The sequence below is a fragment of the Anopheles aquasalis genome, chromosome 3 (genome assembly GCF_943734665.1).
Source record: "Anopheles aquasalis chromosome 3, idAnoAquaMG_Q_19, whole genome shotgun sequence".
In the NCBI taxonomy this organism is placed as follows: Eukaryota; Metazoa; Arthropoda; class Insecta; order Diptera; family Culicidae; genus Anopheles; species Anopheles aquasalis.
In genome coordinates, this window is record NC_064878.1 from 20,640,506 (window position 1) to 20,656,595 (window position 16,090).

Below are 16,090 nucleotides of genomic sequence, written 5' to 3' on the forward strand. Positions count from 1 at the left end.
GTCTGCTTCAACATCAAACCGAGCGGAAGGGCGTTTCATAACGTCTTTCATGCTCTATCGACAATCGAATCAACCGACCGTCGCTGGTGGTGGTTGAGAGACCTCCCTTGGAGCTTCTGTTCTCACATCCGGGAGTGGTTCGACTTTGCGAGAGTTCATTTGCGTATGTGCCAACAACGAACGAACGACGATGGCGGGTTGTTTACGAATCACAGCATCCCAGCAGCAGCAGCAGCAGCATCCGGCAACCCATTTCCGGCGCCATTTTCCATTCCAATTCGATTGCCAAATCCTTGCTCGAACACCGGAGCATCCGATCAGATCACAGATGTGTTGTGTTGTGTTGTGTGGTGAAGACAGCACGGAACGACACGGAACACGGCCCGTGTGAGGTCGATCGCAATCGTTTGATGTGTGTGCTGCGTTGCATAAATGCGCCTCGTCTTTTGATTGTTTTCCTTTAGTTATGATGCAGAGCGCGCAGAGCAGTGCATAGCAGTGCGGAGACCCCCCGTGGAAGCTGGGTCACTGGCAAAGGGCCAACCACAGCTTGAGGTCATCGGAAGTTCCAACATTCAGCGCCGGGGAATGCCGCATACACACATCAAAGCAAAGCGACTTGGAACCCTAAATCTTTCACTAGCTCCAAAGGCACTCCGATAACCACGCTCGACATGTGACGGCGAGCACAATCTAGGACGAGATAGTACGTCAGCAGCTTCGGCCAGCCGACCCAATGATTCGGTGGTTCAGATTTGAAATTTTAATCAACTCATCTCAACGGCAACGGACTTCCGGCGGAGTTCTCGGTTGATATCTCGAACGCACTCAGCCTCAGAGATAAGACGCTAGTTGTGGCTGCCTAGAAAGAAATCACTTGGGAATGTTTAATTAATTAACAACCCGTTCTGGTCACCGCTCTTGCGCGTACAGTTTAATAGGAACGGAAGCCAGCCATCGGTAATCAAGCTGTGAGCTTCTTCATGGTCATCACACAAGACACAAGAGGACCCAGGTGGTGCGATGACTGGCAACGATGTCGTCTTCCTGCTTGAAGCTGACAATTCCATTCCGACCAGTCGGGGAAACAATAATTACTAATTTAATTGCTTTATTCCAGTTGCGTGAGAAAGATTGCTACCGGAGTGATTGCTTCCTTTGTTTTCACCTTGGCTATCCGCGGGGTGGGAGGATTTCCACAACTTTTCCGATCATAAAACCGATGCCCAAACTGGCCGGCGAGAGGCTTAGAAGGAGCCGCAATTAACGTCCGAAAGTGCGGCAGCCATAAACCAACCAAGTGGTGAAGAGAGGAGAGGTCTGGGGGTAACTTTTTATCTCAATTAATTGACGAAATTTCCATTTGCTGATTGAAAGTTTAACGGGCGCGGTGGGCATGGAAAGGAAGGAAGGAGAAGGCTTCCAATAAATGTCCAGCCAGGTCCAGGTGGGCAGTAAATCAAACGAGTGTCAGAGTTACGGTGGCTTTATGGCTCAATTATGGCAATTAAGGGTGTTACACTTACGCCGGGCAGGTGTGGTGCCGGCTGAAGTCAAGATATGCGGACATAAATCATGAGAGAGCCGGTTCCCGTTCCCGTACACCTTACGCTGGTCAGGAGCGATCGGAATCAATTTGTGTCTGCATCTCCTGGTGACGCGGACGACGAATGCATTTCTGCTCACGCTCGAATTGTCTCACAATTTGACTATAAGAATAATTAGGTGACAAAAGCATCATTAGAAAAGCTCCCTCTCGCCCGTAGACGAATGTGTATGTTAATGTGCCTTGAGTTACGCTGGATTGTCGAACCGATTGCCACCTGTTGCCATACCTGGCTCACCTCATGATGGGTTGCATCATCATCATCATCATCAACATCGACTGCACCGCTAATGGTATCTTCTTTTTCTTTCTTTACAGAGTCACACACCAAAGCCGGCGCAACCCCCGAACGGCTTCACGCTTTGATGAGCTTGCCATTGACACCTCGCACCCTGGACTACCTGGCCGCTGGGTCCGAATGCCGAGAATCCAAAATAAGAAACAGGAAGCAACGCAACGTGGTTCCCATCTTCTATCCGTCTAGCTAGAGGTGCCATTGTCCGCCGGGGCATTCTACACGGCAATTTGGAACGGCAGCTGCAGGGTTAGACATCGAATTGCTTGACAAAACCCGGAACCGGAACCGGAAGCCAAGGACACTGGTGTTTAGAACGAAGGATTCGGACCCACGATTGATGGTCCCTGTGAATGGGTCAGTCGGTCGGACACAAAAAGCATGAGAACTGCCTCTCGCCTCGCCTGAGAACTGCCACTACCGCGCGAGCGAGCATTCATAATTGGAAAGCAATTAGTCGCAGGCATCCCGTTTGGGGGAAAAAAGGACATCCACAGCTTGGTGAACGAAGGAAAGGCTGAAACCTGTGATAATACTCGATCATTCTGTTGCCTCTCGCCGACCGGAGCGTACGCGGGACGGTAGTTCCGTCATCCCTTTCAACTTATTCCCACTGACAACGGAGTCCACATCTCGCGAACCACTCTTCAAGCGAACGCGACGCGAAGGCGTTAATAGTCAACGCCGCGGTTCCTGTTCCCCCGTGCCGGGCATGTGTGTACAGACGTAGTGAAAGGTGTTAAAGCGCACAGCAACATATCATAAAAGCGCATCCAAACCAAATTGGACAGCACGCCAAGCGGCGGAGTGGTGCAGACAGAAGAAGCCCTCGGTCCTCCTCAAGACGTTGCATCTGCGGCTGCTTGCTTTACCGAGAGTCAGGCTTACGAAACTGCGCTACCGAGCGACGCTGCTGCTCTTAAAACATTATTTAAACAACATAAACCATTGTACCGAGTGACAACCGAGCGCGCGCGCGAGAGAGAGAGAGAGAAACGATGAGTCTGAAACACAAATCCGTGATGGAGCGCGCCCGGACGGTGCACTGGATCACGTGGCTAGCGGTAGTGGCGCTTCTGCAACAGAGTACGAATGGTAAGTCAGCTCATGCCTTGACTGTGGCTTTACAGAACGTTCAGTTCGCTTCCCACAGAGAACACCGCAACACGGAATCGGACGGGGATCTTTCGCGAGCCAAAGATTCTCGCGTATCACTCCGACGGAGCAGATAAAACGTCAGCAGAAGACGAAGAAGAAGAGTATGCTGGCAGATGTTACAGAAAGATGGGACTCCCCACAAAGGGAAGTGTGCTGGTCCTACACTGCTCGCCCCACGTCATGAGTAAGCAGTTTGAAGGCAAAAGGCGCGCCCTGCGGACTAGATTCCCATCTACGAAACTAACCCGTGGACATGATTGAGATAACGTGTTCCGGTGGTTCAGTGGGTCTTTCGGTTATGGGTACGGGCGGACGGACGGACGGAACCGTGTTCTCCGTCCTGACGATGTATCTTTTACAACGTCAAGTCATGTTTGGTCATGGCTCTGTGATAAATCTGAAGAATCCCCCCGCCCCGCCATGGCCGTCCGTCCGATGTTTTGTTGCATTTTTTGACACTCGACGGGAACCACGAACGGGGTTGAACGGGTTGATGATGGGCTGCGTGGCCAAGCGTGTGGCGGGAAGTTTAGGAATTCAATTTGAAGTTCCTGACGTGTAGCCCCTTCTAGCGAGGCGAAGAATGTAGTGTTCTGCAAGCTCGCTGTTGTGCTCGCTTGTAAATAGCAATTAGTATTACTCTGCATGGTTGGAGAGGCAAGAAGGGAGATGAAATCGATACCCATCTGCCACCACCACCACCTAGAGCCGTCCATGTACCAGGAGGATTAAGCAATTGACGTGGCTTAGGCAAACCGTTTTCTTCGACCATCGACCGGTTTCAATTACTCGAACGAGCCGAAGAACTGGCGATCCTGTGAGGCAGATTAAATTGTAGCCCCACCAATTGTGTATTGATTGCAGTTCGTTGCAGCAGCCACGGAGCAGCATTTGATCCACCACCAGCACCGCCAGAGAAGGAGAGAGTATGAATTACAGTAACGATCCGATCGATGGGCGAAGATAAAGTCATCTGCCAGGCACAAGGCCCTAGGTCTTAGGTTGGCCAGGGCTTCTTTCTCTCTCACTCATACTCATGGCATCGTGAAGAGTTATGCTGGATATTCCTGTGTTGCACGTTGGACACGCACGCCGATCGAAGCGATGAAGCAAAATCGATAGCTGTGTAGACGCGTGACGCGATATGGGTAGATCTGAGTAACGAGAACATCCAGCATCCAGCTGGCAGTCACTTAGCATTACGCGTGCCATCGAGTGCGTCGCGTCGTTGGCATGTATGGTTCTGTCTCTCCCAACGGTGGATGCTGCCAGGAATGCCAAGAAGATCGCTTGCAATGCAGCCGATAATCCGAACGATCCGATGCTGCTGCTGCGTCGATGTCTGTTACTTCTGGAGAATGTGTTCCACAGATAATTGTTCAATCGTTTGCTGGACCTCTGGTTGATCTAGTTTGATGTTTGTTTGATAACATTCGTCGAATCGCGTGTAGTGATCGCGCCCAAACGGTACCAACAGATCTGGACTTCGCAGAGGTTGCTTTCTGGCTCTTCTCTGCCGGTCATTGAATTTCCCCCAAAGTCCACTGTCTCTTCTCGCGACCGCCTGCAGATGTCAAGCGAACGAACGGCTGTCGAATACGGGGGAAAGGGGGCACAATTTGTGTTTATTTGTTGTTTGACCAAACGAACATTTGGTCCATTACCGAACAAAACCAGACAGACGAGATGCACGAGATGTGTACTTAGCAGCAAAGAGTCTGCCTCCTCCCAAAAAAAAAATAAAACACAACCGGCTCCGGAATTTCTCTCCCCAGACAAGTCGATTTCGTCCACCATTCGTCCATCATAGGAGTAACACTTTGTTGCTCGGTTGTGTCCATCGCTGAATAGGCATTAAGGCATCGCTTTGCAGCGCCTTGGCCACAACCGAACGGCACACCGGAGTGACGGGAAATGCTGTGAGAAAAACAAACTTTGGGGGTGGTCCTAACCCGCAGAGCCGGCTAGCCATTGCTTTTGATTTCGGTGAGAACTTGCGAAGATCATGCCCAACTCGCGCCAAGTGGTGATGGTGGCTGAAGGGGTTTGCGAGACTCTCGCAATATCGCACTGACGACCACAGGAATCCGCATTGTTTCAAGCGACGGCGGCGTCGGTGGAGGCTGCGGCTGTCGGTCGCGGTTGTTGCTGTCACTGGGATCACACCGCCCGTTACGATACGCGGATTGTTTACTAATCTGCCTTGTCCGATGTGCGAGAGTGTGTTTGCGAGGAGCGTTTGCGAAGCGATACCGCGAGCGCGTCTTAGCGCGGCTTTGTTTGAGTATAACACTCACAGGTATTTGCTTTTCCATTGGATCGTGCGATGGTCGTGCTTGTGAATACTTAGCCGGTGTTAGCTACGCGCACAGTTCACGCCTGTTTCGGTTGCATTCGGTAGAGTGGACGGGAAATCTGATGCCGCTTAACTGATGAACTGAGGATTTACTTTGTTTTAAACCGAAACGTTCCTTTTGGATTATAAAGAAATGATGGTTTCAATATTCTTCTCTAATTTTTTGTTTGTTATTTCATTTTGATTTGTTTAATTTCTATTTTTACTATCTACTTTTTTTTTGCTAATTTTTTACTTTAACTACCACCAAACATTAACTATAACTATAAGGATATTTAACTGCAGGCCAATATCGTTCATTAGCGTTTGCGTTTATGCTTGTTATGTTTAATGTTTCGCTAAGTTTCGCTTCCATTTCTGTTTTGCATACCTCGATAACTATCTTCTTCCATCCTTCCTATAATCAAATGAACATGTTTAATGAATGTCCCATATTTCAATTTAACATGTCCAGCTGACACACTGGCGGCTGCTAACAAATGTTGCCATCATATTTTTCGAACCAGTTACCGTGTCGTTTCGAATGAAATTAATAATTGTTTTCTGTGGTGAACCCTCGCGTCCCGTCCCGTAACAAGCACCAAACTGCATGCGCATTCGATGGTGCGCAGGAAGTCGCCACGTTGCACCGATGCACCGAACAAACGGTGCTGGTGGACGTTTTTTTTTGCACCAAACAGCACCAATGTGCCAAACTGACTTACGTGAACATGGCTCTGGGGCTGCCCCAGGCGGCGACAGAAGATTAGCCAACCGGAAGTATGGCGAGAATGAAATGTCAATTTTGTGTTCCACCAGCATGCTTGGCACCGTTAGCACCGTTTCGGTGCGGTTCTAGCGAATTATGATGTGCGTCGTGTGCACCGGACCGTGGTTGCGATTGCCTCCTGTCGCTGGTGTTTGTGTGCGGCTGCATTAATTTCATATTCTAAGTTCTATCCAATGTTCGCTACCAACCCTCAATTGTGCTGGCTTGTTTGTAGTCTTGTTAAATGTGGCAATTTGCGACTTTTTGCGTCCCCATGATAAATTGGTGCTGTATGCGCTTGTGGTATGTTGTGCTTGTGTTACGTAATAAACGACGGAACGGAATGCACGGAAACAAGAACAAAATGTAGAACGGAACATGTTGAAAGTGCTTTAATGCTTGCTTTACGTTTAAAGTGAGGCAATTTGTGATTAACATAATAAATATTATTAATTTATGTGTTTGTTTCAACACTTGTATGTTTATATAGTTCAGTTCGCTTGAAGAAGGGGTTTGAGCACCAGTTAACTGATCATAAAGTACAAAACAAATTACAACCGCACCTAAACTTAAAACATATGCCCGATAACCCTTATCCAGTGCCGGATTTGTAGTAATCCCTCACATTATTGCCAGTGCACCAAAATGTATCTCGAAACCGTTTATGGGTTTTCTGGAAGCAATTTCGATAAAAGCTCATAAAGTATGAAACAGTCGAGTGAGTGTCGTGACTGTCTGTGCATTTGCCATCCAAAGTAGTCTCATAAATAATGGGCCGCTAGCGCGCTTGGCGTAGCACCGAAAACCCCGGGATGTGGTTTACATATTGAAATAGAGTCATAAACCAATTGTTTACGAGCCATCGTAAATACTGGTGACCTCTCACTCTCTCTCGGGGCACCGTTACGTGTTTGGTTTGTGCATAGTTTGCGCATCATAATTAAAATGATTAGCGCCATAAACATATCGGGCCCATCTCGTGAGCAAACACTCAGAATTACAAATTGTAAAACGTAACGTACCGATAATCTGCTGATTTCTGGTACGTTCATTTGAATATCTTCATTTTATGCGAGCATCAGCATACGCCTTTCTGGTAGTTTGAGCCTGTCCATTGAGTGCGCCACATCAGCCGCCGAAATTGAAAGCAGCAGCAGAGCTTTTCAATCATTCTTGCCTCCGAGCAGCGGCGCGCAGATCAACTTAATAAATTATTGGATCAAATATCGGCCCCGGTCCCGGCTGGAAAACTGGCTGGAATCGGAGAACGCGAACATTAAAGACCGCGCATACCGGCATCGTCCATCACACGGAGCTCATAAGCTAGCGCTTCCCCCTCTTATCGCGGCCTTCGACGGTCGATCCATCTTAATCAACTGGCCCAAAAACGGCGGCTTCTTGTGTTTTGCTGCTGATTAGCTCACCGGGTGTGCGCGAATTAATAGCATACTGCCAAGCCAGGCACCAAGGCACCAAACCACCAACAAGGCTTTAGAGAGAGAGAGATCCGCCCGAAAAGACCGTAATTAATTCGATGTTTCACTGTGCAGCGCCGTGATTGAGCTTTCACAGCTTCCTGTGGGAGCTTCCAAATTAGACACATTAATTCTCGCTTCGTCTAGCAGCAGCACCAGCAGCAGCAGCAGGTTGAGTCAATTCCTCGGTTAAAGATTAAGGTTTGATCGGCAGTAAATAACTGTCGCTCGTTGAGCAACTCCTGAACTGATTGGACATCATATTTCGTTCGCAAGTGGCATTCCAGTTCCAGGATTACTTGAGTAAACATTAATCAATGGGAATTTAAGGAGATTAACTCAATTTTCTTCCATCTTTTAACGAGCAAGTTCAATACAAACCATTCGAATGAGTTGTCCTTAATGTTCATAATACGCCAGAGTATCCTGCACCACCAGTAATCGACATCACAATCCCCATACACCCATATGTTGGATACAGCAGCTCCAGCAAACCAATGGATGGACCATTGTCCATTACTAGCTATCGGTCCATAATCAATGTTATACCCAATTACCACTCCATTCCACCATTCCAGGGCGTACCCTGGCTCTGCCCTACCCCCGGGCTCATCAACCATTGATTGAATTCGAATTTAGAAAGGATTCACTGCGCATGATGGAAGCTCTCGGCTAGCCCTTTTGCTCCATCGGATTGTGTCCGCTCCCGGGCAATGTCGTAGAACCTAGAACCCAACATACCATTACCACGAGTGCCCCTCTGTGTCCCTCTGTGTGTGTTTTACTATTGTTTTATTGAATTACTAGCCCGTAAATCATACATTCGGTATCGTTGCCGCTTTGTTCCGAGATCAGTCGCTGGTCCTCCTCTGCGAGAATGGGAAAGAAGAAGGGTTAGCTAGAACCAGCCTAGAACGGAGGAGAGTTAGTGGCCGCCTCGAGATGGGATTTCATGGTCCCGGATGCTTCCGGCCATTTTCTGTTCCGGGAAGCGGGGGGCTTTTATGAGGCGCGCGCCATTATGATTATTCTGCTGATGGCCATGACCGGAGTCCACACCGGAGTGTCGGGATCATCGTCCATCGTTCTGATGCTGTGCACTGGCTACATCTCCCCCACAATTCCATTCGATGGCGTATTACCGTAGCCCATCCTCAGCCGGTGTCCCGGAAGGCAAACTTCCGCCAACAAACGAACGAATGTTCCGCGCGGGTTCAGCACCTCCTACCCACCTCCACTCAGCTCCAGCTGGTGGTGCTATGGCGGAGGGAGAAGAGTTTATCCGGTGCTCCGGTGGGGACCTTTCTGGCATCGAAATGATTTCGCTCGGCGAAAAGGACTCCCGGTCCGTTGTAGCTGACCGTCGTAGAGTAGAGCAACGTCCGATCTGGCGTCGTTTCTTTGTGCGGCAGAACAGGGTCCGGAGGATATCGATATTTGAGGCAGGGAACCCATTAAATCCGGCGGGGCGGTAGATGGAGAAGGTTTGTGATCGTAATCGAGGGAAATTTATGCCCAAACGGGTCGGCTCCGACTCCCAGAAAGGGGGATTCCCAATGTCCGGCGCAGAAGGACTTTGCTACGTCATGGTGTTTGGGGCAGCAAGGACTTCAGGCTCAGGCGAATGGCGAATAGGACGAAACCTAATGTGGTCCCTTTTTCCGAGTCCTTTCCTCTCTCTCTCTCTTTCTCTCCGGGGGATCCGAATCTGGAGCTCCAAAATTGGCCCCCACACAGCTCTGTTCAGTTCAGGTTCAGCTGTTGGTGTTGGTGGCCCATCGACCATTCACAGCACGTACACCAACGCTTCCTGCCGACTCATGCCGAATCCTGGTGTGCTTCTCTGGTCGGTTTTCTCACCTTTTTTCCTGCCCCCGCAGCCCAGGAACCTGGCCTGGCCTGGCCTGAGGGTGCGCTTTGATACATTGATTATTTGTTTATAACGTGGTGGCACAGCATTAAGGATAACGTGCTGGGCACGACTGGACGACTGGACTGGACTGGAGGGGCAATATGATTCGTTCGATTCCCGTCGCTTTGTGCCACCGGGAGTCGATCGTAGCGAGCGATATGATGCCGCACACATACACATAAAGAATTAATCAGCTTTCGGTTATTGGAATATTAATGGTGTAATCTTGCGGAATGTAAAAATAATTGGCCGCACGTCTCGGCACTCTGCTGGTCTATCGTTGCTGCTGATGATGACGCTAACGATCAGGGTGACGCCGTTAATTCGAGGCAGAGCTACTAGGGGCATTCCAGACCCGGATCTAACACTTGGTTCAGCGAGGTGAGCCTCACTCATACGAGTAATTAGGTATTCCGTGCGTACTGCATGCCCGAGTTGAAGAGGCGTGTTGTTGGCCCGGGGGGCAAATTATGTTGTGTGGGTCACTGGTCAAACATTAATCAAGGTAATCACTCGCCCCACAACAACAACAAGCAAGCAAGCTCTCTCTTTTCGCTCTGAACAACGGAGAATAAAAACTCTGCAATCATCGCACCGGGGAAAGGGACTTTGTGTGCGACGAGAAAAGCGTTGGCACCATTAATTTTCCATGTGACCATGGTCCGATTTCTGCTGGCCAATGGGGCGGTTTGCTGGTGTGCTGACAAAGACGGGAAAGAGCCTCGAAATATCTTACGGTTGCTGCTTCTTAGGAGCCACTATGAAGCTAAAGAGATGACCTAGATCTTTTCATCAAAAACCCCGCAAAAGATATCCTTCCGTCCGGGTGTTTGCGGACCCTCATCGGACCTTCATCTTGATCCTGCGGGATTCTGCTGTGTTTGTGTAGGGGAGTGTGCGGGTTTGTTTACCATTTTGGGAGATGCTTTTGTTGGGTTTGGATGTGTGTACATACCCGGAAGTAAAGGAAAGGCAAAGGTATGCTCGATCTAGGAAGATGCTGCCCGTAACTGTGCCCGCTTTCATGATGAGCTTTGGGCGCTGGGAGCGCTCGTCTTTGGGGGGTAGCGTTAGGGAGCTTTTGATGCTGAAGAATGTATGGTTTAGCTGTGTTCATCAGAGATGCGATGGGAAACACTTTCTAAGGTGGCAAGGAACTGAAACATATTGTTAGTCAACAAAAGTTTCATAGTTAGTCCAAAGAAAAATATCAAATTTTAAATCAATTTTTGAATATTTGCTTAGAAAACGGCTTTGAACCACTTTTTATGAACCATTTTCTATTCAAACCATATTGAAAGAACCTTCTTCTTTTATTTTTTAACTGTTTTGTATTTATGTTTTACAATTGGTTTTTTTTACATAATTTTTCGCGTAAATTTTATAACTCCTATCATTTTATCTATCTAACATAATTCTAGATAAACGTTTCGACGTATTATAATTAACATCTTTAAAATAGTGTTTGGTAGATTTAAACACAGTTCAGAAGAATTAAAGATGGATCGATGTTTCTTCCACGCTCCGGAAGATTAAACCATCTCTGTAATTAACTGTCGCAAGCACCATCGGAATAAGCCTAGCGCAGCATCTTGTACCAGCGAAAGAAGTCCGTTATATTTTCACCACCACCACGAGATTCCGTGAGCTCTTCTCGAAAGACCAGGGGTCTCTGGCGTCCAACCACAGAGCAAGATGCCAGATAAGCGTCTTTTGATCCCACAGAATGTAGTTATTGTTTGCACAAGCTGGTATTTATTAATAAAGACCCGGCCGACCGGCCGTCCCATCAGCCCCCCCGCCATGACTCAGGATTCCCGGGGGCTGCTCCAGGTGTAAAAAATGTAATTAAAACAAAAGAATTTAAGAATCAAAACCCTGGGAGACGCTTGTGTGCTGGGGCTTGCTGTGAAAGTGAAGCGAAGGCAAGCGACACAACGCCCGCAGACCAAACCGCATGCCACGCTTTACCTCTGGAGCTTTTTGCATAAATAGGGAGCCAGGATAGGAGCAGCAGATACCATGAATTAGCAGCAGGCGGTACCGACCGGTATCCCGGCTGGCACGGCCCTCCCGTGGAGCTTTTCCGGGAGGTTCTCGGTCTTGGGCCTTTGGAAATATGGATCCGTGCTGCCCGTGGTGGTGTTGTGGTAGCAGGTGCTATAATTAAAAATATGTAAATGAAAGTCTATGTTCCGTAAAATTATTGGCTAGCTGCTTGGCTAGCTGCTGATCAGCTGGTTGTACTGGGCGCTGCTTGCACCGTTCCACGGTCGAACGAACATCGGATGAAATCAGTCGCTGCCGTTCGTTGAGGGATGGATTGTTGTTGGTCAAATGTTGGCTTTTTACCGTACACACGGCTACAGCCATAATCATATGGCCGTGAAACCGACCAGCTATGGCCACCGCTTTTTGCACATCTGGATGTAATTATATTCCAGAGCAAACAAAGCAACGACTCGTGCAGCGACCGATGGTGATGCAGATGGCGTCGTGTTTTGGGTGCCTGTTTTGAAATAGAGAGATGAATGGAAAACTCGTTTTTTTGTTAGTGGGGATTTCGCATGTCATGAGCATTCACATAACAAAATATGGTTTGTGGTTGCGATCGATTTTTTATATTTACTTTAATTTTTTCGATCGATCGATTTTTTATACTTACTTATTTGCAAAAAAAATTACTACTTTAAATTTTAACGACCTTTGAACGACCTTTTACGGATACTTTTCATCTGTGGAGTTAGTGACATCATCATTTGCGATATCAATCAAATATTTAATTAGCTCTTAAATTTTAATTCAATCTCCTCGTGAGTCGTCATGTAGTTTCTTTGAGTTGATAACGGCGCTGTAGCTATTTTGAAATTGAATCTTTTAATTTAATATCAAAATTCTTAACTTTTAATATGAAGATATTGCTATTTGAATATAATAAAGTAAGATTCTGTAATACTTATAAGACCATGATATTCAAATGCATAAACTTTCCTCCATTTTGCTGGAGCCAGCAAAGATTATTCTACTTTCAATATTGCACAACATTCAATATTGTATTTCCCTTTTTTCCCGTTCTGATGTTTACTTTATGCTTGCGAATCCTGTCCCTCGAATTCAAACTCCCCGACGATACATTCTTTATCGTGATTAAAAAGAAACGGATGGATCAGCACATTTCACAGCTGTCCACCACAAGCAGCAGCAGCACCATCAGCAGCAAATGCCTGAGTAGCCGTTAGGGATATTGACGTGGAGCGAACCGTATAGTTCTTGGAATGCTTCTTCCTTTCTATTTTTATTTCCTCTCAGCCCAATGATCAAAGTGCTGGTTCGGGGCTAGGATGTGCCTCCGGGTTTCTGCTCTGCTTCTGTGTCAGTCTGGAAGCTACATAACCCAAATAGGACTCCATCGTACATCGTAACAACTAGGAGAAGGAGCGCTGGTTCGCAAAAAAATGCCATGACATTGACTAAAGCCATTGAGAGAGTTCTGCACTGGCAGCGTGGCAGACAGGCAGACTTAGGAGTTCCGCTTGTTTCCGCGCCCTGTCCCGATCCCGATGCGGGAAATGTTAATGCTGCGAGGCTATTATTTTATTAACATTCAAATCGATCTAGCTTTAGGTCGTGCCTTACTGGCGCACAGCAAGTGTTGTGGCCGCGCGACGTGGTCGTGGAAGATCTTTCTTTGCCTCGAACTCGGAGCCAGCAGGAAGCAGGCAGTCGGAGGTCGAGCTGAGTTTTGTTTATCCGCAACATTTCGCTGGTAGAAAGCCTCTTCTGAGCAGCAGCAGCGAGTGAGTGTTTGCCATTTGAAATATCCGATCGAGGCAATACATCGCATCCCCTCGTCCTTCTCCGCTGGTTGACGAAGGGCGCAGTTCCGGCACCCCACGACCAGTGCCAGTGGTCGGTGCAAAAGGTTTGTCTATCGCGAGGGCAGCAAGATTACAGTGAGCATCGTCTGCAACGAGGCAAACCCTAACAATGCTAAAGTGGGTCATGGCGCCCACCTATATCGAATGCAGAGCAGTCGTTGTGTCCGCTGCAGTCTGCAGTCGCCCGTAAGTCACGTATCAGCTAATCGGTTACGGTTTACTGACCGACCGGTGATGGTAAGGTGTATGTTTAGACAGGGAGAGGAAGAGAAAGCGCGCGAGGGGAAGTCGTGATTCCACCTTCCACGGTCACTCGCGATCGAAGCGGAGGCTGTTGATCCGGTGCATCGGTTGGGTGTATCAGGTTGATAAATGCTAACGAAGCTGGTGGGCTTCTAAGTGGAGAAGAATGTTTTCTTGACTTCATCGTGATTTTGTGCTAGACTATTAACGGGAATTTGCCTTAAATTGTGCAATAGACTCTTGAAGAAGATGAAAATCTTGAGATAAACGAGAATTGACGTTTGTTTTAATAGATTGAGAAACTTTTTTTGCTCATAAACATCTGGTCTTTCGGAAATATTCAATGGCAGAGGACTCCAGTTTCTTGTTTGACCAAGTTCTGTATAAAAATTGTTCCCTTTTCGTCATTTACAGAAACTTTTTTAATATCGCCGAGTTCTCGCTTTATCGCGCACCAGAATCAATAATTCTATCCACAGCTCTCTCTCTCTCACTCTTTCCACGCCTCGATGAACCCCAACTCCAACCTTCCAACGAATTGTTGTTCTTGAACGCACGATTAAACCCCCTGATGAGAGCGGCCGGGAACGATTTCAGCGAAAACAGATAAACAATCTAGCGAGTGAAAAGGCCAGATGCAAAAAGATGCGAATCGAGCAGAAGTTGATGCCAGCTTGCGATTGCACTTTGTCTAATTGAAGAATCGCTTCGTCAAGAGTGCTGCTGCTGCTGTGGCTGATGTTGCGAGGCCACCAACGACGACGACGGAGATGAGGCCTTCGTCATCAACATCTTGCACGCGCAAAGATGCCTCAGTCTTCGCAGCAGTATTGTACAACAAAAGGCCACTGCGGCGATGAGGACACAAAGTCACCGCGACTGCACAGCTTCTGCCTGCCAGACTCGAATCAGATCGGCTAATCTTTTGGGGTTGGTTTATGATTCGCGTGGAACCCGCCGGGAAGCAACAGCACGACACCGGTCCGTCCAGCGCTTCTAAACATCTCCATCCTGTTTTGATTTCATCAGTGCAAAGCGTGAACAATCCGGCGAGTTTTGTTTTTTTTTTGTTTTCTCAAGAATTGGGACAGACCCCAGAGTCCACGAAGGAGGGGGCGCTCACGTGCACGTGTTCCGGTCCCTCCAGCTGGTTCGCGATCGAACTGTGCGACTGTTTATTTATTCAATCGTAAATCGTTCCTCTCGATCCCATCGCACCACCACCATTTCCTCCAGTTCGAGAACCACAAACGAGCTCCTCCGAGGTGCTCGTTCTGTCGCAAGATGAAACGGTTGCGTGAGCTCGTGGAATGGAGGCGAATTTAACAAAATGCTATATTAATCACTAACTAATTAACGCTGACCTGTGCGCGGTCCTCACCTCTGTTTTTTTGCCATTTCAAGACTATTAGCATAGACGCGCGATTGAGATCGGTTTTCCGAGCTTAGTGCCGTTTGAGCGTTCATTAGCTCAGCTCGTATTGGGGCCGGCCGCTTTGGCAGCAATCATATCGTTCTCCCAGTTATCGTGGATCGAGCAATCTTTTGTCGCTCGAGCTGTCTCGACTGTCGAGGTTCGCGCGTTTGCTACCCGTGTTGTCGGAGAGAGAGATGCGAGCAGAGTGCAGAGTGAAGATTAATGGCGGAGTTACGTCTGCCGTCTACCGCTCGCTGCCGTTGGTTTTAGAAGGGATTTATGAGAAGCGCAGATGGTCCGATTATGCTTCATTATGATAATTAGCGTTCCATTCACAGCAGTTTAAAAAAAATATTGCTTTAAAAGAACTTAAACTTTGCTTTACGATTAGCCTATTCTTGATAAGGTGGATGGTTTGAAGACCATTACATCAATTTATAGGAATAAATGTTGTTTCGAAGGACCAAACAATCACATCCCATATGACAGTCCAGTCGATCATAAACCATTCCGATACCATCTCTAGCTGTTTATCCGATCCATTTTCCCATGACGAAAGCTTAGCTCCTTTCTAATCCAGCAATCTCCAGTTCTGCTCATCTTTACGCAGATGGGTATGAATCATCGATCGTGCATGGTTCACCAGTCACTTAACATACCTTTTTTCCTCGTTTTATGGGTTCACTTTATGCGACGCCACTGCGACGGTGCCAGCTTAAGAAACGGGTTTTGCATACTCTGCACACGCGCCACTCCATTACAGCAACCTGGGGCCAAAGCAGCTCAGCATCAGTCGCTGCTCAGCGCCAGTGTCATTCGAGTCGTAACTCAACTCTTCACGGGTGGTTTGACATGCCGGATAGTGGCGGCTCTAAACCATCAGAGGGCGGGCTCAGGTCGCCCGGCGGCTGTTCTCGCAATTCGCACCGTTTCCTATTTTGGTTATCCCAAGGTCTACGACGGATAAGCGCCGTGCGCGGTCTTCCAACACCTTCGCGATGG

General features: G+C 47.9%; 1 protein-coding gene across 1 annotated transcript in view; it reads left to right on the top strand.

Moving 5' to 3' along the window:
* The first annotated feature begins 2,100 nt into the window (after positions 1-2,100).
* Positions 2,101-16,090, top strand: part of LOC126577646 (roundabout homolog 2) — a 30,236-nt gene continuing 16,246 nt past the window's right edge. The window contains exon 1 of the mRNA XM_050239428.1: positions 2,101-2,996. Within this exon, the coding sequence (XP_050095385.1) occupies positions 2,900-2,996 (97 nt within the window). The 5' untranslated portion in view covers positions 2,101-2,899. The remainder of the gene's footprint in view (positions 2,997-16,090) is intronic.